Source organism: Saccoglossus kowalevskii, chromosome 3 (genome assembly GCF_978046115.1).
Source record: "Saccoglossus kowalevskii chromosome 3, keSacKowa6.1, whole genome shotgun sequence".
In the NCBI taxonomy this organism is placed as follows: Eukaryota; Metazoa; Hemichordata; class Enteropneusta; family Harrimaniidae; genus Saccoglossus; species Saccoglossus kowalevskii.
The window spans coordinates 46,395,957-46,423,389 of NC_140643.1; the positions used below are offsets into that span (position 1 = coordinate 46,395,957).

The following is a 27,433-nucleotide window of genomic DNA, read 5'->3' on the forward strand; positions in this document are numbered from 1 at the left end:
TAAGCATAGCATCCTTTTTTGTTTTACATTTTGAAATGTCTAATAGAATACGGATCACGCCATCTACGTAGAATTTGACCATGTATTAGAATATAAAGTATGTTGGGAATTCTATGGGTTACTACATCAGAACCGTTTTTCACCATTTAATAGATACTGAACTCGCTGAATTGTTCTTGAACTCTGTGTACTACTAGTAATACAGCTATATCCAAGTGGTAACCAATGGATATCCCCGGGAATATATCTTACAATTAATATGTCTGTATTTTCATTTATTTGTTTGTTAGGTTGTGCTTAATAGCTTTTACATTCTAGTCACATTGCTGTGATACTTATTGTAATTTATTGATGTATGTCTGGAGAGGGTGTTTTTGTTTTGAGGGGGCATTCAATCATATGACAGAACCCCACACCTTCCCCGTGGCTTTCGTTGCGTATGGAAGTTATTTTCACGAGTGATGCGGTGTATCCTGCGGCCGTACTTTCACGAGCGAAGCGAGTGAAAGTACAGCAGAATACACCGCATCTCGAGTGAAAATAACTTCCATACGCAACGAAAGCCACGGGGAGGGTGTGGGGTTCTGTTATTATTACATATGTTCCATACTTGATTATTTCGTATTAAAGAAAGAACGTGCAAACCGGGATGGAATTTAGGTCGGAGAACCCCATTGCCCATTAATATGTTCCAATATAAGTGTTACGCCCTAGCAGCGCGTGTCACTGTTTGTTTGAAATTAAAATAATCAGACGTCTAGTCCGAGTCACTGTCCGAATAAATAACTCGTTGACGTTTAGTTTGAACCACGGCAGAACCAGAACTTGAACTGTACGACTATGATACACAGTTTATGTTGAAGTTAAAAGTTCCGCCACAGAATTGTGCATTGGCAAACATGCCGTGCAACTGCGGTACTCCACAGACGGGATGACTTTCGTCGACAGCGGTTGTCGCTTAGCTGCACGCTACAACTTCGTGTGTGATGTTGCTTGCTGGTCGTGGATTGACTGAGTCTTGATTACCGGTTAAAATATTGCTCTTTTGGCGTTGGTAATTTTTATTTGGAACTGGGTAACGCCGTAACGTCGCCAGCAGAAACCTGGTATCTCGATGCTGATGGTTGCGGCTGCATAGCAATCGCTGATTTCACTGCTGGTGGATCTTCCGAGAGCCCTTCAAGGTTTATAAAACTCGGTTTCCAGGTGATCAACATACATTAAGTTCTCCCAATCGTAGTATTCCATGTGAGGTACACCTGACATGCCAAAAATGTTGTTGAACGATTTGAACTGGATAAAAAAAGCAGACGAAAATGTGTTTATAAAATAAAAATAGTTCGGTAGCCAATGAAAATAGTGAACACTGAAACGGACACGTCATGTAAACTGGAACTCAATCTCGTTTATTCTTCAACAACACGTAATACAGATGTTAACTTGTAAACAACTGGAAAGCCACTGCTCGAAACGAGCGCAAAAACATACAATGTTGCCAATTGCCAATATCGCGTCAAGTAACAATATGTAGGGCGGGAGGCGTTCTCATTGCCCGATTACGAATACGGTGTTTACTCCGACGTTCGGAACACATATTGGCCAAATTACAACTGGGTGTTTTTCATAGCATTACATGCAAAAAATGAAATACGAAGAAAACATGGTTATGAATAAAGATCAATAATTGAAATGAATCTCCCCACAAATACCATGTTCATTTGCATATCGACCGTGAAAATACCCGTGTTTTCTTATCAACTAGTGGGTTTACCCGTGTGTTTTATAAGTTGGCGTGCCTATAAATATCAACTCCATTAACTGGTGTACTTTTAAACTTGATCTGTGCTGTAAGTGTCAAGATTAGATTATACTTCTCTGAATATCACAATAGTTTGACGCAGTCGGACATAATTACATGCAGCTGACGATAGGATGCCACGGTTGTGTGGACTGTGTTGTATCTCAGCAGGTCAAATTGTGTAAAGGCGACGTAGAATTATGTGAGAACTGTAATGAGGTTCGTTTTCCTGGGTCAATTGCCAGAACAAAAGAATATGAGAAAAATCGAAAAATTTCTACACGTTCGAGAATTTCGCAGGTGACAGGCGGTATTATTTGTTTCCTGTGGAATAAAATTGACGTGTTGCCAATTGACGTGATTGTATATGATATGTATATGATGACAAAGAAGTTGAAAACGCAAAGTAAATAATATTCTACGTAAGGCGGCCAAGGACTGCATTCCCCTCAATGCAAAAAAGACAGGAAGGTGTGTGCCTGGTTGGAATGATAATGTGAAGGAGTATCATACTATAGCACGCGATGCTTTCCTGTTATGGCGTGAAAATAGAAGTCATTGTAATGGTCCGTTTTTTGAGTTGATGAAAAAAACACGCGCAAAATTTAAACATGCTTTAAGACTTTGTAGGAAAAATGAAATTCAAGCGAAAGCTGATGCTCCTTCGATCAATTATCCGAGTAAGAACCCGAGTAATTTTTGGAAGAAAGTAAATTCATATAATAAGGCACCTCCTCTATCTGTATAAGTAGTTGGGTGTGATGGAAAAGATGATATTACTGATGTGTGGCGTAGTCATTATGCAGACTTACTTTCATCTGTTAAAGATAACCAGAATGAATCTTACATGCATGTCAGATCTAGTATTTCTAATATTATATATGAACAAGACATGAATATTAAACCATTTGAAATTCGAAGTGCAATTAATAAATTGACCCTAGGTAAATCAGTTGGATTTGATGGCATTATCAGGGGGAAAATCTTCTCCACTGGGTTCTCCACACTGTCAGGGGGGAAACTCGTCTCGTCTCTCTATCTCGTCCCCTTGAGGTACGGGATCGGGAAAGTCACTTTAACTTTACAGTCAAATAAGCACACACAACGAAATACGTTTCAGCTCTCGTCTTAGTCGATCTTTTGGAGCACTCTATAAGACACAGCGCCCTGGGGAAAAGTCCCCAAGACTCTCACAAGGCTGAACCAAGACTCGCCCAAGACTGGACTCTCTCTCAGACTGGACTCGACTGCCCAAGGCTGCGTCTGTCGTGGAGTATTCGCCAAGACCAACTCAAACTCTCTTTATTCATTTTCAAAACTCTGACCAATTACAATGCAGTAAAAAGACTCTAGGGCGTAACCTTCAATCATAAAGCCAATCACACTAAGTACTGAATACGTCATATCTTTTGATTAATCGTTCACTACATTAATAACTACGGATGTCAGAATAGCGACGGTATCTTGTAATTAGTTCCAAATCACTGAGCCAAGTTCCGTCCAAAACTTCAAATAGACCTTAACGATGACGGACATAACACAGCAATTCGCTCGTAATCAACTAATTAAGTCGGTTAACAGATACGCGAAAACAAATTCATGACACATCCCTTCACCCAAACTGAGATATGCCTCTCGGCATTGCACGTTCACAAATCAAAGATACCGTCAGCCACCCATCGTCATACGGGTTAAATACAATACTAATAAAAGGAATAAATCAAAAAGAGTAAAACACACTAATTAAGTACAATGATTATAAAGTCTAAATACAATGGTTATAAAGCAAAAACAAGGGAAAGGCTACCAATCGACTCACTTTTCTCAAACAGGTTCGCTGAGGTAACCCGTCGCTTCACTTTCTCCGTTACTAAGGTTACAAACTCTATATCAAAAGGTAAAAAAAAACTAAGGCGTGGCGGTGTAACCAAGCGATCGGCCAATCGCTGCAGTCGACAGCATGATCACGTGATTACCAGGGATGCGTCTCTCGGTTAAAGCATTGCAAAGCGGTAACTAATAAACAATGAATAAAAAAGACTAATAATCAAACTCCTGTCACATACGCTTATAAACTTCAACTGAACTCAAAAGTCGTTAATCTAAACAAAAGTCATACGGCGTGGAAACAGAATGCAAAGACAATGTCGCTTTCATAACACATTACTCCTCTGGCAAAAAGACGGAGAAAAGGCTAAAACGATAAACACTACTAAGTTACATATAAACCTGTCAATCATGAACAAAAGCTTGCGATATCAAACAATACGTATATAAGCGCACCAAAGTCTCACCTCAAAAAAGACATTAAAAAACGTTACAAAGGTGCTATCAACTCAAAAAAGCGTCAGAAGTATTCCGGAAACAACACATAAACAAAAACAACTCTTAAAACGTCGGTATCTCTGTACTCGACAAATCTCAAAACTCTGAAAAACTCATTGGGGCATTACTCTCCCCCTCATAATCCTTACACATTAACTCATTAAAACTCCATAAAACTTCACAAAACTCATAACACTGTGTTGCAAATACTTGTCCACTGAAACGCGCTTAAATCGTTATAAAGGACCTCGAACGTCACTAAATATCAGTTCAAAACAAAAATCTGGGCGCTTACATAACATACGATTCAACATCACTAAAAGAAACGGTAAAACAATAGGAAAAGCAAGCAATACTTTACATTACTGAACAATAGGGTTAGGATTCTGGAAAAGAGTTCAACGTCTTGAGTTACACAGTGTCAGTTTCAGTGTCCAACGAGCGGTTCTCTGAGCAATACAAAGATAGCTAAAGTCAAAGTCTATAAGCGTCTCTTCTCTTGTCGCGTTATTCCGGGTCGTTTTTTATCATCTTCTTGTCTTTAATGTCGCTCAATTCTTAATTATACAGTCCTATCCGGTACTCATCCTTCATAAGGGGTTCAGAGGTCTTCATCTCTTCAGCGTCGCTCATCGGTGCCATACTGTTAACGGTGTTAGTCGTCGAGCGCGGTTTCGTCTCTGCCATCGAGCCAGTTAGTTCGGTTCACAAGAAAGACACATCTTCGCCAATTCACTTCTCTTCACAGGATGTCAATGTGTGTTAAACACCTGCCCGGGTTCATCCAAAACGTATCAGAGGGAAAAACTCTCTTTCTCTCGGGTTCTCCACACTGTCAGGGGGGAAACTCGTCTCGTCTCTCTATCTCGTCCCCTTGAGGTACGGGATCGGGAAAGTCACTTTAACTTTACAGTCAAATAAGCACACACAACGAAATACGTTTCAGCTCTCGTCTTAGTCGATCTTTTGGAGCACTCTATAAGACACAGCGCCCTGGGGAAAAGTCCCCAAGACTCTCACAAGGCTGAACCAAGACTCGCCCAAGACTGGACTCTCTCTCAGACTGGACTCGACTGCCCAAGGCTGCGTCTGTCGTGGAGTATTCGCCAAGACCAACTCAAACTCTCTTTATTCATTTTCAAAACTCTGACCAATTACAATGCAGTAAAAAGACTCTAGGGCGTAACCTTCAATCATAAAGCCAATCACACTAAGTACTGAACACGTCATATCTTTTGATTAATCGTTCACTACATTAATAACTACGGATGTCAGAATAGCGACGGTATCTTGTAATTAGTTCCAAATCACTGAGCCAAGTTCCGTCCAAAACTTCAAATAGACCTTAACGATGACGGACATAACACAGCAATTCGCTCGTAATCAACTAATTAAGTCGGTTAACAGATACGCGAAAACAAATTCATGACAGCATCACAGCTGAACACTTGAAATATGCAAATCAGCCTTTGTGTGTGTTATTTTCCTTGTTGTTTTCAATGTGCCATGTACATGGCCTTTTACCTAAACGTATGCTTGATACAAATGTTGTGCCCATTATAAAAGATAAAACGTCTGATGCTACAGATACAAATAATTACAGACCTATTGCGCTTGCTACATCTATCTCTGAAGTGTATGAACTAATTATTTTGTCTCCATGTGAAACTTTTCTTACAACTACTGATCATCAGTTTGGTTTCAAACAGAGTCACTCTACTGATATGTGTATTTTTGTATTGAAAGAGATTGTAAATTTTTATAAAACTCATAACAGTCCAGTTTTCCTCTGCCTTTTAGATGCTTCTAAAGCTATCGATAGGATTAATCAATAGACCCTGTTTCGTAAACTTCTTGGCAGGAATATGCCTGTGTTTCTAGTCCGAGTACCAGGAATTCTCTGAGAGATGGGGACTATCTATGTCTATGTCTTTCCATGCTTTAAATGGTGTCAGACAAGGGGGAATATTATCTCCTCGTCTTTTTGCAGTGTATATGGATAAACTGAGTAAAGATCAAATGACTGAGAAAATTGGTTGTTTTGTAAGTGGGCAGTGTATGAATCATTTATTCTATGCTAATGACATTGTATTACTTTGTCCATCAGTTAAAGGTCTTATAAGACTAGTTGGTATTTGCTGTATATATTCTGTATCAAACAGTATTATTTTTAATCCTAAAAAGTCTGTATTGTTTCTATGGAACCTCCTCGTTGTAGAATTAGACAAATTCCATGCGTATTTATGAATGGTGTTGCAATGCGATTTGTTGACAAGCACACCTATTTGGGTGTGGTCATTTAATAAACATGGAGATGATAGTGATGATATTAATAGACAAATGAAAAGTTTTCATGCTAGAGCAAACTGGCTTATTCGAAGATTTTCTTACTGCTCTTCAAAAATAAAAATTAAATTGTTTCAGAGTTACTGTACGACCATGTACTGCTCTCATTTGTGGTCTATACATACTAAAGGGCAGATTAATCGAGTTCGTGTTGCATATAATAATGCATTTAGAATTTTACTGAAGCTTGGCAAGAGGGATATTAGTATGACTCAAACCCTTGTACATAATCGTGTCACTACTTTTGAAGCTCTTCGTAGAAAAGAAATGGCAAACTTCTTTTTAAGAATTATAAAAAGTAAGAATGCAATAATTACAGCAGTATAGCCCAGATGTAATGACATGTGGTACGCTTTTGAGTACTTGGCTGAGCCATGGTTTTTAACATATTTATTATGTACATTTTCTATTATATATTATTAAGGTGTAGTCAAATCACCGAATTCCACACGGGATTCTCTGTTTTATAATTGAATGTGAGGCATTGAATGTGAAGCATTTCTCATTATCATTTGACTGCGATACACACCGGACTCTTTGAGTTGTTTTTTGTGTAACTATTATGTCAATCCCTTTCGAATATCGAACATTACGTACTTCCTAGCTTTATTTAGCGTGCTATACCACATGGAGCCAGGAAAAGATGAAAGAAAGTATTATGTGTGCATTAGAGTCATAAAACTACAGCAGAACAAATGGTCTTTATATTATACTGCTAGTATGTGTGGGGTGGAGTGCATTATTTACTGTTTGCCTATATAGAATATTGCGTTTTCTTCACATTTCGTGCAAAAAATTACTACTAAATATTATGATCGCATCATATATTTCACAGTAATCAAAAACGAAATATATGCCGGTACGTAAGTTAATTATTTCACCTCAATCTTACAAGTGACAGCCTTCAATAAAATAAAACTGCATTCCACAGTCAGCATATAAGCCTAGGCATACAGTAAATATAATACACATTCAACTCAGTGTAGAGCAGAGTATCGATCACGTTTCATTGCATCATTTTTCTTAGAATTTTTATATTTAAAGTTGGGTAAGTATTGATATCTATATTTTGCTGCCTATATATGCGTTTTTAAAATTTTGATTCGTTAGCATTACGTATTTGCAATTAATATGATATTTCTATGTATCAATTTCCACAGTGAACCATGAAGGGTGCCATCATCGTTGTATTTTTAGCTTTTGTGTCAGCAATGTGTATGTCGGACTGCGAAGCTGTTGCCTCCAGTACAGGTAGGAAAACGATCCACATTTATTTTTTTATGTTATGTGTACATACCTTGTCTTGGTTGACAGTGGTTGCCCATTCACACAAACAAGTATCACACATACCAGTCATTGTTTGCCTTGTTGGCATCGAGAATCTGATGACTCCGCACGCGTTTGAAAATGGAGTATGTCTTCCGCCGCATAACATGCACACATATTAAGAAATTAGGCTTTTATTAAATCAGAGCGACTGATTATTGTATCATGTTAACAAATTATGGAAGCTAATCTCACGCAATATCGTCACTATATTCACCTGAAATTTAGAGAAAGAGTTAACAATACTGATTTATCATTGTTACCCGTTGTTCCGATGGGAAAAAGATTGATTGGCCGCCATTTATAAATATGACACTTTATTATACTAGTATGTGTCACGTGTCTGTCAATGGAACACGTAAAAAGATATCAACACGATCATTGAATGTGATAAGACAGTACCAAAACCACGTGCAATTGTGAAATTTCACCAGAACATTTGTTCAGTCAAATGCTTATCAGTCACCGACAATTTAACCATGTTCCGAACGTCGGTCAATAGCAATAATAATCGCCTCAGTTAATATCCTGGCCAAAATGAAATAGTTGAATGAAGCAGCCTGGTCATGTGCACACCGCATCAAACAAATGACTTTCAAATTAAATAGTTAGCCTAAATAAATCCCACACATAACAAATATTCTTCACTGAATTACCGGATTTCAAACGGCAACCGTATCGTATTGTATTGTATTGCATTGTATTGTGATTTTTGATTTACGGGTATGTAAAACGAAATTACATTAACGGATGTAACTGATAACTTCTCCAATGAAATCCTTAGCACCCCGTTGGCAGGCCAGTCACACTGGTTCTCACCACAAGAGGTTACGACCCCCCCATGCCAAATGCTAAGTACAACTGAAACTAATATATACATATTTACATGATAAATTGTCCACCTGTGCGGATGTGTTTGTGCAGAAGTTTTACGTATGCCCTTACTGACGTCAATCAAACTTGTTATGTGGGAAGTTGACACCCAAGACTCACATGTGCTACACCTTGCCCAAGGGTGACCTGGAGGTAGTTGTGGCAAAGGGTAACCTCATTCTCCCACGTCCATACATATTTAAATAAACGTAAACGTTGCCTTTAATAGGTAATACCTCACACGTGAGGCTGAGTTGATGCAAGGCTTTTATGACCGTATGTCCCTACTGACGTCAACCACACTTATTATGTGGGATGTTGGCACCCAAGGCTGACAGGTACTACACCTTGCCCAAGGGTGACCTGGAGGTAGTTGTGGCAAAGGGTAGCCTCATTCTCCCACGTCCATAGACTCCACAACCGGATGTAGTTTAAAATCTTGCCCAGGACACATATATACATATTTAAATATTGTATTGTATTGACAACGTGTTGTTGCACATGTGGTAATAAGTCTAGTATCACCATGTCATTATATTAAACTGGTCGTTTATTGTTTTAGAATAGTTCTAAATAATAAACAACGGTAATGCGCATGTAATTAATAATACTTCAGAGCTCACAAAAGATTACGAAATATAATCATCATAAAAGCCATATACAACAGATACAGACATTACCAGAAATATGATAACAGCAACAATATGGAACATTTGACAAAGGTGGATTTTCAGGCATAATGAATGTTTTGAATAGATAAACAATCTTAAACCATTATGCAGCAGAAACATGAAGACCTAGAGTCAGGTATTTTTAATGCTTTAACACTCTTGTATAATATTTCAATAATGAATAACCTACAATCAGTGGGTAGATCCACGTTCAAATTTATTACGTGGAACATCTATGGTAGTTTAAAACATAAAATTAGTGATAGTAGTTTTATAGATAGCATTAACACTTTTGATTTTATCAGTTTAGTAGAAACATTCATTCCAAATTAGATATCCCAAACTACAACTACTTTCACTCATTCAGATCAACAAAACATAAAAATGCTCGCTCACAATCTGGCGGCGTAGTCTTATACTACAAAAATATTTACGTACCAGAAAATCGAAGGTCATGCGGACACAATGTCGACAAAAAATGAATGAAAAAACATATTGTTATCTATATTGTCTTATCAATATGCAGGGATCTGTGTCAAACATATTTAGTTTATATTTGTCCCAGTGACTTAAAACTGCACCATCTAACATAATAATATATACCACTTTGTCTTCTTGTGCCGTAGGTGACGACGTTTCTTGGAATGATTTACCGGATATTGATGTCCCTGTACGTCCTGACGCCTATGTAATTAAGCCAGAGCTCGACCACGATATGTCTCAGTGATATGAACATGGATGCCTCACTCAATCCCAAATGAGTTTCAAAGTAGAATAATCTATAATGCTACTATAAAGAGTAAAATGATAGTACCAGTACAATATTCAATATTTTATTGTGTCAGTGTAGCAAATATTATAAACTGTAATTTTTGATTATTGATGTCAGTAATATATAATTTTCGTGCCAATAATTGAAGTATGTGCGTGTGTCCAATATTATTTATAATATATATTACCTAAACTATAAATCTCGTACAAGGTTAATGGATTGGACTGTATGTGAATATTTGGGTATCAAAATAAACAGAAATTATACCAATTTATTATATATCATTTTATTTGCTAGAAACACCGTAAGCTTTCGTTTTGCCGTTATGAATACGTAAATCAGACTCAATTATCAACAATTGATACATTCTCACTCTGATCGAAAATTAGTTTTATTGTGCGGTATTTATAAGATTTTGATACATATTCGCCATTTCCGGGTGGTATTATTTGACGTACTGGTTTGAACATTCTGATTAAATCCAGAGTTTTTCAGAACTAGAGATAGATGCCTGTACATTTGTAGATGTTGTGGCGCATATGCCGGGGGGGGGGGGTCACCATGGGTATAAACATGTGCAAATCCTATTATGCATGGATATATCAACAGTAATGAAAATTGTATATAACTCCCTAGGGCCCTTGGGGTTTTATTTACGTGTTGGAATTGTGCTTATTTGATGAGCGATATTGTGTTGGACAAATGCTTACATGGTGTTCTAGAGGTGAGGGGTATGCAGGATGGTCAGAATGTGGATAAGATATCCTCCCTCAATAAAAGACAATGACACCATGGAATGTTTGTTGAGTGGCCTTATATAAGAATAACGTTTTTATTTATGAAAAGTCTGTTGACCTCCTTAGTATTTAAGATAATTATTTTTGTTTTAGTGAATAAGGGTGCAAACCTGAATCATGAATACATGTATAGTTGAGAATGAAGTATACTCGCCTCGCAATAGGGATATAATGCATGTCATCACTCACGAGTAAAGCAAGTATGGGAACAAGGAAACAACCTCTGGAGAGGAGTATAGGGACAGTATTGGAATGCCATTATAGGTATACTCCCTTGAAGAAGTTGTTCCGTCATTCCCATATGTCTTTACCAGTGAAGCGATTATGGGAGCAAGTGAAAAACGGAAGTGAAGGTGATGGAGATTGGACAAGGCGACAACACTATGGGAAGAGTGTGCAGCAATAATGCATGTTCATGTGTATAAGGATTGCTGAGAAATTTGTGTGAAGAAATAATGCTTTATTAAATATTACACATACACATCTACATAGGACGGAGGTTATGATAAACTGACTTGTACCGTATATATGCGCAGTTGAGCGCACAGCGCTAATAATAAGGGAGCAGATTTTTTCAGATATACAAGTGCGTTGCCTTAATAAGTGAACGAAAGTGAAGCAGCCCATGATTGAATGAATGAACATTGGTTTCTATCTTTATTCACTTATGAACCACAATGTCGCAAGGAAATGATGTATATTGAATGTGCAATTCATGATTCTGTGGTGACCAAAACCTCATCTCTTTTCTACCTAAATGAAAATAAGAGTAAAACATTAATGTAGTTGGAGAATTTCACTTGATTCAGATAATTCATTTTCAAGTTACAAGTTTTTTAGCATTGAAAAAGTCTCCATAGACTACTGTGTTGTAATTACTGTCGGGTCCTCGATAGTAATTAGAAAATGACACATTTTCTCAGTTCTTGGCCAAATGGAAGCATATTTGAAACAATGGTTTGCGGATTGAAATATAAAGCAGTCAAGGATTCTTACCAGGTGAAAATGTGAATTTTGATAGAGTTGACCTTGATGATGGAAAGAGAATCATGAATTGTCCCTTTAAGAGCCGAATAGCCAGTCATTGTGGTTGTACCAAGTCGTAATGGTCATTGAAGGGATTTTTATTTATTAGCGCATGCGCATAATTAGGGTACAAATTTAACAGAACGTGTACTATACAACAACAAGCGAAATACCCAGCTTATGGCGAGAAACTAAGATACGAAGAGGAATCTGATGTACATGAATTTAGAATTACCTAATAACCACTTGTAATGCGTTGGAGATCAATTCGGGAAATGGTCATGGGGTAAATTTTCAGAGGTTTCTGGTGCGAGATTATAGTAGATGGTAAAGTAACATAGTAAAAGGCTGATAACTGACCTAATATGGCATATACCGTATGTGAAGAGTGGCGGTAGCTTCATCTGAATGTTAGGGGGGGGGGGCAAGTGGAGGGCAAGCCAAATTTAATGGGGGGAAAGTGGTGAAGGCAATTGGGGTTAAGGATCCACCCCCTCAAAAAAAACATCATTTTTGGCCTATTTCTTTGCTGGCAGTAGTATCAGGGGGAATTCTCCTATATGGGGTTCTCCACACGTGTCAGGGGGGAATCTCGTCTCGTCTCTATATCTCGTCCCCTTGAGGTACGGGATCAGGGAAGTCACTTATACTTTACAGTCAAATAAGACAAGCACAACGAAATACGTTTCAACTTTCGTCTTAGTCGGACAGTCGAGCACTCTATAAGACACAGCGCCCTGGGGAAAAAATCCCCAAGTCTATCGCAAGGCTGACCCAAGACTCTTTTAGACTGCGTCAAGGCTCGCCCCAAGTCTCTCCAGGACTGGACTCTCTACTGCGTCTCTCGTGGTGTACTCGTCAAGACCAACTCAAATTCTCTTTATTCATTTTCAAAACTCTAACCAATTACAAAACAGTAAAAAGACTCTAGGGCGTAACTTTCAATCATAAAGCCAATCACACTAAGTACTGAATACGTCATATCTTTTGATTAATCGTTCACTACATTAATAACTACGAATGCTAACTGTCAGAATTCGTAGTCAGAATAGCGACGGTTATCTCGTAATTATTTCCAAATCACTGAGCCAAGTTCCGTCCAAAACTTCAAATAGGCCTAAACGATAACAGACATAACACAGCAATTCGCTCGTAATCAGCTAATTAAGTCTACCAACAGATAAGCAAAAACAAATTCATGACAGTAGACAAAATTGTTAATTTTCTTGATTTGTCTGTCCTTTTCTCTATTTTTCCTTTACCTGCTAGTGATACAAGGTGTTTGCTGTTAAGCACACCCAAATATAAACACACTTTGACATTGTGTCTAAATACATGTACACATAAATATGGTAAAACATGGGTATCACTAAACCAAGTATATGCACGAGTCCTCTGTGTGCAGTAGTAATTTATGGAAATTCAACTTGTACTGCATATATGGTACTTAAAGTATATGCATAGGAATGAATACTTCATTAAAAAGAATAAAGACCCTTTTAGATAGATATAAGATGGAAGAGTTGGCTGTGAATAGGAAGATATATATCGGTAGCACTAGTTTTGTATTCCTGAAATGATAGGTGATTGTTTGTTAAAATGTTTTTAAGATAAAGATTGTGAAACAATCCTGTTGTGTCTCATGGCAAATTAATAATTTCTTGATTGTTAAATTCATTCGTGTTGAAGTCTTAAAAGTGTTTAGTCATAGCTTGAAGGAATTGGCCAGCCATGAAATTATGACCGAAAAATTGTCATGGTAAGGCCATTGACAGAGGTGCAGAGGTAGGTTTATGGTGAAATAAATAGTCTTAGAATAGCCACAAAGGTGAAAGTGATTTTCCTTGCACTAATATTTGTTAATACACATCCATTTTTTACCAAATTATACCTATTAGGTGACCCAATAATGTTTTGTGTGCAATCAAACCTGCCAGGTTGGGTCGGTCAGTGAGTGTTTTTTATTGTGTTGTGGACATGACATTTTTTGCCTAAAAAACTCTTGTGCTCGCAACTTCTCATCTAATTTTTGGTGAATATGCCTGATTTTTTCTTTAAAAAAAAATTATATTGGAAACTCAGTCGCTCGGGACATTTCCAACATACCCTAAATGTTTGTTGAGTATTACTATTAAAATAGGCAGGGGTGGAAATAAAGAATTCACAACCAGGGTCATTTTTTAACAATAAATTTCATAGTTTTTGTCACTGGTCTATAATTTGCAGCACAATTTTGTGCCTGAACAAGGGGGAATTTTGCTTTCCCATGGGGGTAAATTGTGCCTGGTGGCTGGTGTTGAACTTATTTCATGGTTTGAAAATAGCATTTTCAGCCCCCAAGTCCAGTCATAGAAGTTCCCTAAGTTCTTGTGCCCACCAAGTGTAATCATAGAATTTCCCTTTAAGTACTTGTAACTTTTCATACAGATTTGTTTTGAAAGGAGATTGGTGTACCGTCCCGGATCAGCTACTAGCGAATTTGTATACAAATGACTTGTAATTTCTGCACATGAATTATTTTGTAAAGAAGAAAAATCATTGGCAAATTATGTTGTCAAAAAAAACTTTTAAATTAGCCGGTAGTTTATGATGCGGTGATGTCACCTGATGCCAGAAGTCTGCAATGCCACATTACTTGGCGGTCTACAAGGACTATAAATAGGCGTGGGCTACACATATTAAAGTACAAGTTGTTTTTGTCCACGAAATGACCCAACATTTTTCAATTCAGTTTCAAGACTTCGTTATCATATGTGCACATTGTTCGTCTTTCACGCGCTACAACGTTCTATGGTTTAGTGGGGACGCTGTTATTGAGATTGACGCTATTCTGCACCAGATGCATGCTTATTTACTGAACCGCATCCCTGCTCCTAACCCACCAAAAAAGTATAAACAATGCCAAGCAGAAAACAATGCAGAAATTATGAATTTCCTAGTTAAAATGCATGATAGCAAAAAGAGTCTACTTGAAAAATTAATTGACAAACTATAAATTTATTTTGAAAAACAAATGAATTCAACAATGTTTACTACTGAAATGTTAAATTTATTTTAAGCTCTTGTGTGTATTTTTGTGTATTTGCATTGTTTATAAAAACAAAACTAGTTTATAATACTCTATTAGAATGACCTTGTTAAAAATGTCATCGCCCATTATTTTCTATTTAAATTTACGATGAGAAGATTCATTTTAATTGGTACTGCATACATGTACTTTTTCATGTCACATTTCATGTTTTTTTGTTTGTATTGTATCCATTATCTTTCATTCCAATGGATGCTAAGTGAAATTAATAAATATATTACATGTAATTACAATACTTGAACTAATTTAAATCATTAATTGCAAATATTCATACAATACTAAACTACATTTCTTTAATTAAATATCAATATATAACTTAAAACAATATTTATTCTTTAATTAAATTATTCCAAATATATGCCATTTTATATTAGTTATTATAGTTATACATTTTGTAACTGCTAAAAAATATAGTGTACATTTATGAAAATTGAAAACTGTTTGATTTGTATTTGTTTTTTGCAACACAAATAGAAAGTAATTTCACTCTACCGGTAATCAAAAAGTCAATTAAATTATGTAAAACAAAAATGTACACAAGAGATGCACAGAAAACTGTTATCATGCTACCTATCAAACATTATGAAGAAGTTTAAAATATAGTTTTGGAATAAAAACAATTGTAGACAATTTGATAGGAAAGTTTATATATTTTTTTGAATAGAGCATGAAGCTAAATAAAAAAATAATTTGAATGGCATGCAATTAAATGAATGGTAACATTATGAGCTGTGTTATGCTAACTGGTTTAACTCTAGACTGGCGCCGTCGGGGCGATTAATTTGTTTTTGTAGTTTAAATAAAATAAAAACAAATCGTGAAATGAAGGTGTTATCGAGAAATCACCCGACTGGTTGATTCTGCAGAAATTCATTTCTATTAAATATTCATGAGCACATATTATAATGAGGTGGGCGCGGAAATACGTGCATAATGAGGTCAACATGGTAAATGTCACACTGCAGACCCAACATGGCGGCACGCTGAAATTCGAGTTTGTCGTAGTCGTCGTTTCTAATTCATCACAATGTGTAAAAAAGTAACTCGTACTAGTCGTAGAATTAAAAATAAAATCTTCTCGATCAGAGGTCAGTTGAAGAGACGTTGTGATCGGCTTAGATGGTTGTCAATTAGAACACTCATTAACATAATTACTCGTTGGAAAATCGAAGGGTTCCTGCAATGTCGATAGAGGGCCATGCAGAATAAATCAGTCAGGGTGATTTCGCGCTAACACCTCCATTTCGCGATTTTTTAAATTTTATTTAAACTACAAAAACAAATTAATCACCCAGACTGCGCCAGTCTTGTTTAACTCCTGCATTAACTCAATTCTGTGTTGTAATGCTCCCTGGTTGTTATGTAGGTAATTTAGATGATATCTTCGCGGTATTCTTCAATAAGTTCATTCATTGAGAATGCAGATGTTATGCATAACACAGGCACTCAATGTACCATTCACAATTAATTTCATGTCATTAGCATGAAAATCTCTCAATTTTCGAAACCTACCCTTAATTTTGCCAAAAGCTCACTCAATGGTTTGTCGGGCACTTGAGAGTTCATAATTAAATAATTTTTGTGCTCTACTCAAGGTACCACAATCACGGAAAGGTGTAAGTAATTTAACTGAAAGAGGGTAGGCACTATCACCAACAAGATGTGTATTAGGTGGCATGATAATATTAAGAGACTCAAGGAGTGGAGAATTTCTCAAGACTCTGGCGTCATGTGTACTTCTAGGCCATCCTGCGTAAACATCAATAAACAATATTTAATAATCTGGAATTACATACTGCCTGTAGAATGATAGAGTGAAATTTCTTTCTATTTGTATATGGATCTGAATTCAAATGGGGGGGGGGGGGGCTTTGATTCTAATGTGTGCTCCATCAACAGCATCCAGGATTGCACGGAGCCTTGAAATCTGATTTCTGGTGCCTGCTTCATGTGGCCATTTGATGTAGCGTGGCATTAAATTTTCAACAACTACCTTCTTGATTCTTTTCCAACATGTGTGGATAGTTGAGAGTGACACTCAAATTCTATCTGCTATGTATCGGAATATTTCATTATGTGGTTAACTATAAATATTTTTATCACAATTAGTAGAGGGGTTTGTAATTAAACAGGATATTGCAGGTGGAGGGATAAAATCATTATGTTGCAAAAGGATATGTAATTTCCAGGAAAATCTGTACTGTTCTAAACGGTTCGTGATTACAGTCAGAAACAGCTATTTTTACTGGCATTTATTTTAATTTAGTATTTTAATATATTGTGATTATGTTCACATATATTTCAAGCTGACACAACTGTAATGAAAACAACAAGTTTTATTATTTTACATATTGATATTAATTTAATCATGGAACTTCCATGAAAACACATTATTGAGCAAATTTCAATTAATTATATAGTACTTGTATCAGGGGGAAATTCTTCTCCTCTGGGGTTCTCCATACGTGCCAGGGGGGAATCTCGTCTCGTCTCTTCATCGCGTCCCCTCGAGGTACGGGATCGGGAACGTCTCTTAAACTTTAGAGTCAAATAAGACACACACAACGAAATACGTTTCAACTCTCGTCTTAGTCGGTCAGTCGAGCACTCTATATGACACAGCGCCCTGGGGAAAAGTCCCCAAGACCATCGCAAGGCTGACTCAAGACTCTGTCCCAAGACTAGACTGTCCCAAGACTGCCCCAAGACTGCGTCTCTCCTCGTGTACTCGCCGAGACCAACTCAAAACAACTTTATTCATTTTCAAAACCTTAACCAATTACAAAGCAGACTCTAAGGCGTGGCCTTCACACATTCAACCAATCACACTAAGTACTGGACACGTCACATCTTTTGATTAATCGTTCACTATATTAGTAATTGCGAATACTAACTGTCAGAAATAGTAGTCCGAATAGCGACGGTTATCTCGTAATTAGTTCCAAATCACTGAACCAAGTTCCGTCCAGAACCTCGCATAGGCCTAAACGATAATAGATATAACACAGCCATTCGCAAGTAATCAGCTAATTAAGTCGATTAACAGATACACGCAAACAATTTCATCATACTTGGACTAAACAACTGAAAACAAATTATTGTGACTATAGTTCCTATGATTTACAAACTAGGATGCTGAGAGACCCTATAGAACTACATGAGGAATAGTTAAAAAAAAACATGTACACATCAAAACTAGAAGAATTGACATGCCCTGTATCTGTTACATCAATGTGTTCCCTCGATTTATAATGCCCCATTCAAACACCGAAACACAATTTGGGACAGTTACTAAAATAAAATAAACTTACCTAAATACCACAGAAAAACCAATAACTGTTTCTCTATGATAAATGCCACTTTTCCACGCATCCCAGGCAAGTCAGGTTCAGGCAATTCGTTGCAATTATTAAGAAGCTATAACATAATAAAAATGGGTCTGATTTGTTTACTTCCGTTTGAGTCATAAACCTATTGTAAATTTACATAACAGCTGTAACCAATGAACGAATGTTTAAAATAATATCAATACTCGACCTTTCCAACCTAAAATGACTTTTAAAAATCATCTGGCTCATATCGCGGAACAACGGTTTCTGCGTATCCCTGGATGCGCGGAACAGCTGGATGGAAACAACAGAATGCATTGTCATTATTCATACTGAGAGCCAACATTACTTACTGAACGGTGGAAACTAACGGTGTAAATTAATCACCCGGAATTTGAGTATACTTGAGTTACAAATCAACATTTCCTCATGTGCAGACACTGCTGAAATTGGCACGAGATTTACACCTATCGGAACATTGACAATGTCACGACACGAGTTTCAAAACACATTCCTTTTCAGTAGACGAATCTTTCGCATGATCAAGTCCACGATTTTTCCAAATTTACATTTAAAATTTTGGATCAATTTGAAGTATTACATTCTCACTTACCTATCCATCATCTTTAAACTTTATTTTACCATTAACACGCAGATCGCCGCAATCCAACCGTCTGTGCTGAATAGCGCCACATGTGTTGACACAATGACTTTAATTGGATAACATTTCCGAGCATCCGAATGATTCCGAGGACGTTGCTTCCGAAGACCTGCCGAAGATAACGTTTTTTTTGTGACGTCACAGGGATAATAAGTGAAATCATAAAATTCACTTTATGGCTCAGATATATACTGTTTTGTATGTTTTCCATCGTTTCCAACCTTCTTGAAACCATTCTAAGGCGTTCCATCCGATACAATGTGAAACTGTTGGCTACAACATACATATGTGGGGCATTTTAGGTTCCGTGAATACCTTAGTCGTGTGCTGCGCCACCTACGGTGGTTCCGGGAACATTGCGTCCATGTCTTGTCAGTTGAAATAGCAACATTTTAATCTCATACGCTCAACATGAATGATCTTTGTTACCTTCACATTATTAGAAATGGTATCACTTATATTATTTGATGCGTGTTTGCGGTAAAGCAACAATCGTAGTAAATATCTTATACGAACCAACCTCAATGCACAAACGATGTACTATCAGGGGGAAATTCTTCTCCTCTGGGGTTCTCCACACGTGTCAGGGGGGAATCTCGTCTCGTCTCTCTATCGCGTCCCCTTGGGGTATGGGATCGGGGAAGTCACTTAAGCTTTACAGTCAAATAAGACACACACAACGAAATATGTTTCAACTCTCGTCTTAGTCGGTCAGTCGAGCACTCTATAAGACACAGCGCCTTGGGTAAAAATCCCCAAGACTATCGCAAGCTGACCCAAGACTCTTTTAGACTGCGTCAAGGCTCGCCCCAAGTCTATCCAGGACTGCGTCTGTTCTGGTGTACTCGCCAAGACCAACTAAAACAACTTTATTCATTTTCAAAACATTAACCAATTACAAAGCAGTAAAAAGACTCTAAGGCGTAACCTTCAATCATAAAGCCAATCACACTAAGCACTGAATACGTCATATCTTTTGATTAATTGTTCACTACATTAATAACTACGGATACCAACTGTCAGAAATCGTAGTCAGAATAGCGGCGGTTATCTCGTAATTAGTTCCAAATCACGGAGTCGAGTTCCGTCCAAAATTTCAAATATGCCTAAACGATGACAGACATAACACAGCAATTCGCTCGTAATCAGCTAATTAGGTCGGTTAACAGATACGCAAAAACAAATTCATGACAGTACTACCTAAATTCATTCCGAGAATCGTGATTATAGACGAGCACTACATCCAAGTTAGCAGACTAAATTTATTCTGTCCCGTTTCTAAACACCTGCATCTAACGGCATATAACCATAGGTATTCTAGAACACCCAATTCAGCCGTAGTACAAATCTCAGAAGAATCATCGTACCCGGGCTTTATTTTATATAGTATATAGAATAAAAGGTTGTATTTTTCGAAAGCAAGACTGCTCTTCGATTATTGGCTAACTCCATGTTCACACATAAATAATGTCACAAAACACCATATTGGCATATAGTAGCAATGTAATCCTCCCGACCGATGCTTCAATATTATATATATATATATATATTTGCCAGAAAGCGCCCACTATCAAAATTATTTTCTGCATTTTTAAATTAATTTTACTGGCGAGTGTTTTAAAGTTTCAGGGGAAAATGCCTTCGTCGCACAAAATAAGTGACGGAGCGAGCTACATGCGGATTGGAGAATAATTAATTGAATTGCTTTGGCAAAATGGAATCTATGCAATACTGAGCCAAACTTTGTGACCCATAAATGAATATATATGGGATAGCACGAAAAACAAAGTTAGGCACAGCACAAATATAGCTGGAAGAATAATATTTGTTCGACAGAGTTAGCTATTAACATATTAGTAACGTTATATAAATCATAGTACCTGAGGAATTGCACCACATACGAGTTATTTTGTTTCATAGACTTAAAAATCGTCACCGCTTTTGTCCCATGGAAAACAATACAGAAAAACAAATTAAAAGCAATTGCAAATGCTAATTGAAACATCGGTCAAGAAATATGACATCTAATCAGATGACCATAAATTCCCTGAAGTACACTGTATATTTGCATGCAACAAACTGGCAATTTTGAAATTATAAAATAATATATTATACATACACATATACCAGATGCCATTGAAAATGTTGCTTCTATATTTGATTATTATTTCACATAAATTAGCCTATGTTTATCACTCAACAGGTTTCAATAAAACTTGATAGTTACATAGGTGCTGTAGTTTTAGGTTTAAACATGTTTTTGATATGTCAAAACATTTATAAGATTTAAATTAAACTTGTTGCAGACATGTTCTGAGATGTATCACATACAGCAGACTAGACATCTATATTTATAAACTGTGTGTCGCGTTGCACAGCTGTATTAGTCACCAGGCTTCTTGTTTAAAATGGTAATTTGAGATTTTCAAGTAAATTCAGATACATCATATTTCTGATTCTTGTAACTCCATTACTTTCGGCAAAGGGAGTTTTAAATAACTCACCGACGATTAAATATAAATACTAAATAGCTGTTGACTTTTCTACCCTGCACTTATGTCTTACGGGAAAATGTTATGCAGCATTGACAGCTAAGATCCTTCCTATGATCTGGTAAGCTCACCATTTACATACCCCATACTCAAACAGTATGCACGTGTTCAACTAATTTAGATACTAGTAGTCCATTCACCATGCCATTGAAAGATTTATTGTTAAAATATCATTTTATTTCAATTTCACAAATACATTGTTTTACAAATGTTGCATATGTTGTTGACTGTAAATCATTTTTAAATGTATTCTATGAGCGAATACTCATCTGGGCTTAGGAGAGACCCGAAGATTCTCTCACCGTTGCTGTCTTTTTTTTCTGTTTACTGACACAGGAATAATTTCATAATTATAAAATATAAATATAATTGTCACAAGTTATTCCAGTTTTTCTCTTCATGCGTTAATGAAATATGGATAAGTATAAATAACGGAAGACATTGGTCGATGCATTCGAACATGAAACCTTTACTGTATGTAGTGAAATGATGCTGATGAACAAACATACGGCTTTGAACTCTGCCAACATGTGGATCTGTTTTATATATGAATAATAATAACAGCATAAGTCCCTGAGAGCATTGCGTGTTGTCAAATCAAGCATTGTAAAAACGATAGCATCCGTGAAATGAATTAATATTTGGGAGTCACACGTTCTACTAAAACAGATGAAAAAACTACGTTTGACGTCAGATGGATTATAAGTACTGCCATATTATCTAGATTATTAAAGCGGACACGTTCATGTGTATAACTCAAATCACCCAAACAATGAGATTTAATTTGTAAAATTCGACATTTTAGAGTTAAATAACATTATCTCTGGTGTTGGAGAATAACATTTACAATTATATATTTGTATATTTAAACTTATAAAGCATTGTCTGGTAAATCAGATAGCCGTACCCCGTATACGTAGCTTAGCTAACACCGTGCAACTCAAAATGAGCATGTTACAGATAAGAATAAAGTTAACAAGGCCCAAAATAGAATAATGAAAATGAGGGCAGAAGAAAATACACCTTTTACCTTTTCATCAAGTAACACGCTATAGCGGAGTAAAACTAATATGACGTCAAAATGACATATGGGTGCCTGCTCTGTGCTGTGTCATTCGTAATAAAGAATAAAACAAATCTGGAAAACATTATTTTCGTATTGACGACAACCACAGATCATTGCAACAATGACGCAGCGGCCATTGTCCCATGTACCCATTTATGCCACATGTTCCTCGCCACGGCCGCTAGAGGGCTATACTTGTAGAAACAGTGTTAAACAAGACTCATTAACTATTTCTTTGCCTTTTCTTTCAGTCACTTTATCAGGGTATAATCCATCCACACATTCCTGTTGACAACCATAATCTTGTACGAATCAGTAAACCCATCCCTCATAGAATTAAGAATGATTACAACTATTTTTATCTGACGTCATGAGTTTTGAGTATCAAGTGAATATCAAAGACCAATGTAGTTATCAATTTGATGAAGGTATCTATCTTTCAATGGAAGGAAGAATTTCCGATCTTCGGGTATTTTATCACACTGTGAACAAAAGAGAAGAGACAATATGGAAAAGGTGAAATTATCCATTTACATCGATATGCAGATTATGGGGGTACATTAATACACTATGGGGGTACGTTGATACACTATGGGGTACATTAATACACTGTGGGGGTATATTAATAGTACAATACACTATGGGATACATTAAAACACTATGGGAGTACATTGAAGGTATAATATACACTACGGGGTACATTAATGGTATAATATACACTATGAGGTACATTAATGGTATAATATACACTATGGGGTACATTAATGGTATAATATACACTATGGGGTACATTAATGGTATAATATACACTATAGGGTACATTAATGATATGATATACACTATGGGGTACATTAATGGTATAATATACACTATGGGGTACATTAATAATATAATATACACTATGGGGTGCATCGATACACTAGGGGGTACATTAATGGTATATACAATATGGGGGTACATTAATGGTATAATATACACTATGGGATACATTAATGGTATAATATACACTATGGGGTACATTAATAGTATAATATACACTATAGTGTACATTAATGGTATGATATACATTATGGGGTACATTAATGGTATAATATACACTATGTGGTACATTAATGGTATGATATACACTATGGGGTGCATCAGTACACTAGGGGGTACATTAATGGTATAATATACACTAGGGGGTACATTAATGGTATAATATACACTATAGTGTACATTAATGGTATAATATACACTATGGGGTACATTAATGGTATAATATACACTATAGTGTACATTAATGGTATAATATACACTATAGTGTACATTAATGATATAATATACACTATAGGGTACATTAATGGTATAATATACACTATGGGGTACATTAATGGTATAATAGACATTATGGGAGTGCAATAATTGTATAATACACACTATGGGGGTATATTAATGGAAGAACATACACTATAGTGTACATTAATGGTATAATATACACTATAGTGTACATTAATGGTATAATATACACTATAGTGCACATTAATGGTATGATATACACTATGGGGTGCATCAGTACACTAGGGGGTACATTAATGGTATAATATACACTAGGGGTACATTAATGGTATAATATACACTTGGGGTACATTAATGGTATAATATACACTATAGTGTACATTAATGGTATAATATACACTATAGTGTACATTAATGGTATAATATACACTATAGTGTACATTAATGGTATAATATACACCATGGGGTACATTAATGGTATAATATACACTATAGTGTACATTAATGGTATAATGTACACTATAGGGTACATTAATGGTATAATATACACTATGGGGTACATTAATGGTATAATATACACTATAGTGTACATTAATGGTATAATAAACACTATGGGGTACATTAATGGTATAATATACATTATGGGGGTGCATCAATACACTAGGGGGTACATTAATGGTATAATATACACTATGGGGTACATTAATGGTATAATATATACTATGGGGTACATTAATGGTATAATATACATTATGGGGGTGCAATAATTGTATAATATACACTATGTGGTACATTAATGGTATAATATACATTATGGGGGTGCAATAATTGTATAATATACACTATGGGGTGCATCAATACACTAGGGGGTACATTAATGGTATATACACTATGGGGTACGTTAATGGTATAATATACACTATGGGGTACATAAATGGCATAATATACACTATGGGGTACATTAATGGTATAATATACACAATGGGGTACAATAATGGTATGATATACACTATGGGGTACATTAATGGTATGATATACACTATGGGGTACATTAATGGTATAATATACACTATGGGATACATTAATAGTATAATACACACTATGGGGTGCATCAATACACTAGGGGGTACATTAATGGTATATACACTATGGGGTACATTAATGGTATAATATACACTATGGGGTACATTAATGGTATAATATATACTATGGGGTACATTAATGGTATAATATACACTATGGGGTACATTAATGGTATAATATACACTATAGTGTACATTAATGGTATAATATACACTATGGAGTACATTAATGGTATAATATACACTATGGGGTACATTTATGGTATAATATACACTATGGCGTACATTGATGGTATAATATACACTATGGGGTACATTAATGGTATAATATACACTATGGGGTGCATCAGTACACTAGGGGGTACATTAATGGTGTGATATACACTATGGGGAACATTAATGGTATAATATACACTATGGGATACATTAATAGTATAATATACACTATGGGGTGCATCAATACACTAGGGGGTACATTAATGGTATAATATACACTATGGGGTACATTAATGGTATAATATACACTATGAGGTACATTAATGGTATGATATACACTATGTGGTACATTAATGGTATAAATTACACTATGGGGTACATTAATGGTGTAATATACACTATGGGTACATTAATGGTATAATATACACTATGAGGTACATTAATGGTATAATAAACACTATGGGGTACATTAATGGTATAATATACACTATGGGGTACATTAATGGTATAATATACACTATAGTGTACATTAATGGTATGATATACACTATGGGGTGCATCAGTACACTAGGGGGTACATTAATGGTATAATATACACTAGGGGGTACATTAATGGTATAATATACAGTATAGTGTACATTAATGGTATAATATACAGTATAGTGTACATTAATGGTATAATATACAGTATAGTGTACATTAATGGTATAATATACACTATGGGGTACATTAATGGTATAATATACACTATAGTGTACATTAATGGTATAATATACACTATAGGGTACATTAATGGTATAATATACACTATGGGGTACATTAATGGTATAATAGACATTATGGGAGTGCAATAATTGTATAATACACACTATGGGGGCGCATCAATACACTATGGGTACATTAATGGTATAAAATACATTATGGGATACATTAATGGTATAATATACACTATGGGGTACATTAATGGTATAATATACATTATGGGGGTGCAATAATTGTATAATACACACTATGGGGGTACATTAATGGTATAATATACACTATGGGGTGCATCAATACACTAGGGGGTACATTAATGGTATAATATACACTAGGGGGTACATTAATGGTATAATATACACTATAGTGTACATTAATGGTATAATATACACTATAGTGTACATTAATGGTATAATATACACTATAGTGTGCATTAATGGTATAATATACACTATAGTGTACATTAATGGCATAATATACACTATGGGGTACATTAATGGTATAATATACACTATAGTGTACATTAATGGTATAATATACACTATAGTGTACATTAATGGTATAATGTACACTATAGGGTACATTAATGGTATAATATACACTATGGGGTACATTAATGGTATAATATACATTATGGGGGTGCATCAATACACTAGGGGGTACATTAATGGTATAATATACATTATGGGGTACATTAATGGTATAATATATACTATGGGGTACATTAATAGTATAATATACATTATGGGGGTGCATCAATACACTAGGGGGTACATTAATGGTATAATATACACTATGGGGTACATTAATGGTATAATATATACTATGGGGTACATTAATGGTATAATATACATTATGGGGTGCAATAATTGTATAATATACACTATGTGGTACATTAATGGTATAATATACATTATGGGGGTGCAATAATTGTATAATATACACTATGGGGTGCATCAATACACTAGGGGGTACATTAATGGTATAATATACACTATGGGGTACATAAATGGTATAATATACACTATGGGGTACATTAATGGTATAATATACACAATGGGGTACAATAATGGTATGATATAGACTATGGGGTACATTAATGGTATGATATACACTATGGGGTACATTAATGGTATAATATACACTATGGGATACATTAATAGTATAATACACACTATGGGGTGCATCAATACACTAGGGGGTACATTAATGGTATATACACTATGGGGTACATTAATGGTATAATATACACTATGGGGTACATTAATGGTATAATATATACTATGGGGTACATTAATGGTATAAAATACACTATGGGGTACATTAATGGTGTAATATACACTATGGGTACATTAATGGTATAATATGCACTATGGAGTACATTAATGGTATAATATACACTATGGGGTACATTAATGGTATAATATACACTATGGGGTACATTAATGGTATAAAATACACTATGGGG

At 35.8% G+C, this 27,433-nt stretch overlaps 1 protein-coding gene and 1 long non-coding RNA gene across 2 annotated transcripts in view; one reads left to right on the top strand and one right to left on the bottom strand.

Annotated features, from left to right (window-relative positions):
- The first annotated feature begins 7,417 nt into the window (after positions 1-7,417).
- LOC144361234 (uncharacterized) lies at positions 7,418-10,258 on the top strand. The gene is made up of 3 exons (XR_013422366.2): positions 7,418-7,517; positions 7,630-7,720; positions 9,966-10,258. It is a non-coding gene; the product is annotated as an uncharacterized LOC144361234 (long non-coding RNA).
- Positions 10,259-21,719: 11,461 nt separating this feature from the next.
- The window catches only part of LOC144350054 (ER degradation-enhancing alpha-mannosidase-like protein 1), a 51,549-nt gene continuing 45,835 nt past the window's right edge, over positions 21,720-27,433 (bottom strand). Inside the window, exon 10 of the mRNA XM_085497274.1 lies at positions 21,720-23,112. Within this exon, the coding sequence (XP_085353400.1) occupies positions 23,026-23,112 (87 nt within the window). The 3' untranslated portion in view covers positions 21,720-23,025. The remainder of the gene's footprint in view (positions 23,113-27,433) is intronic.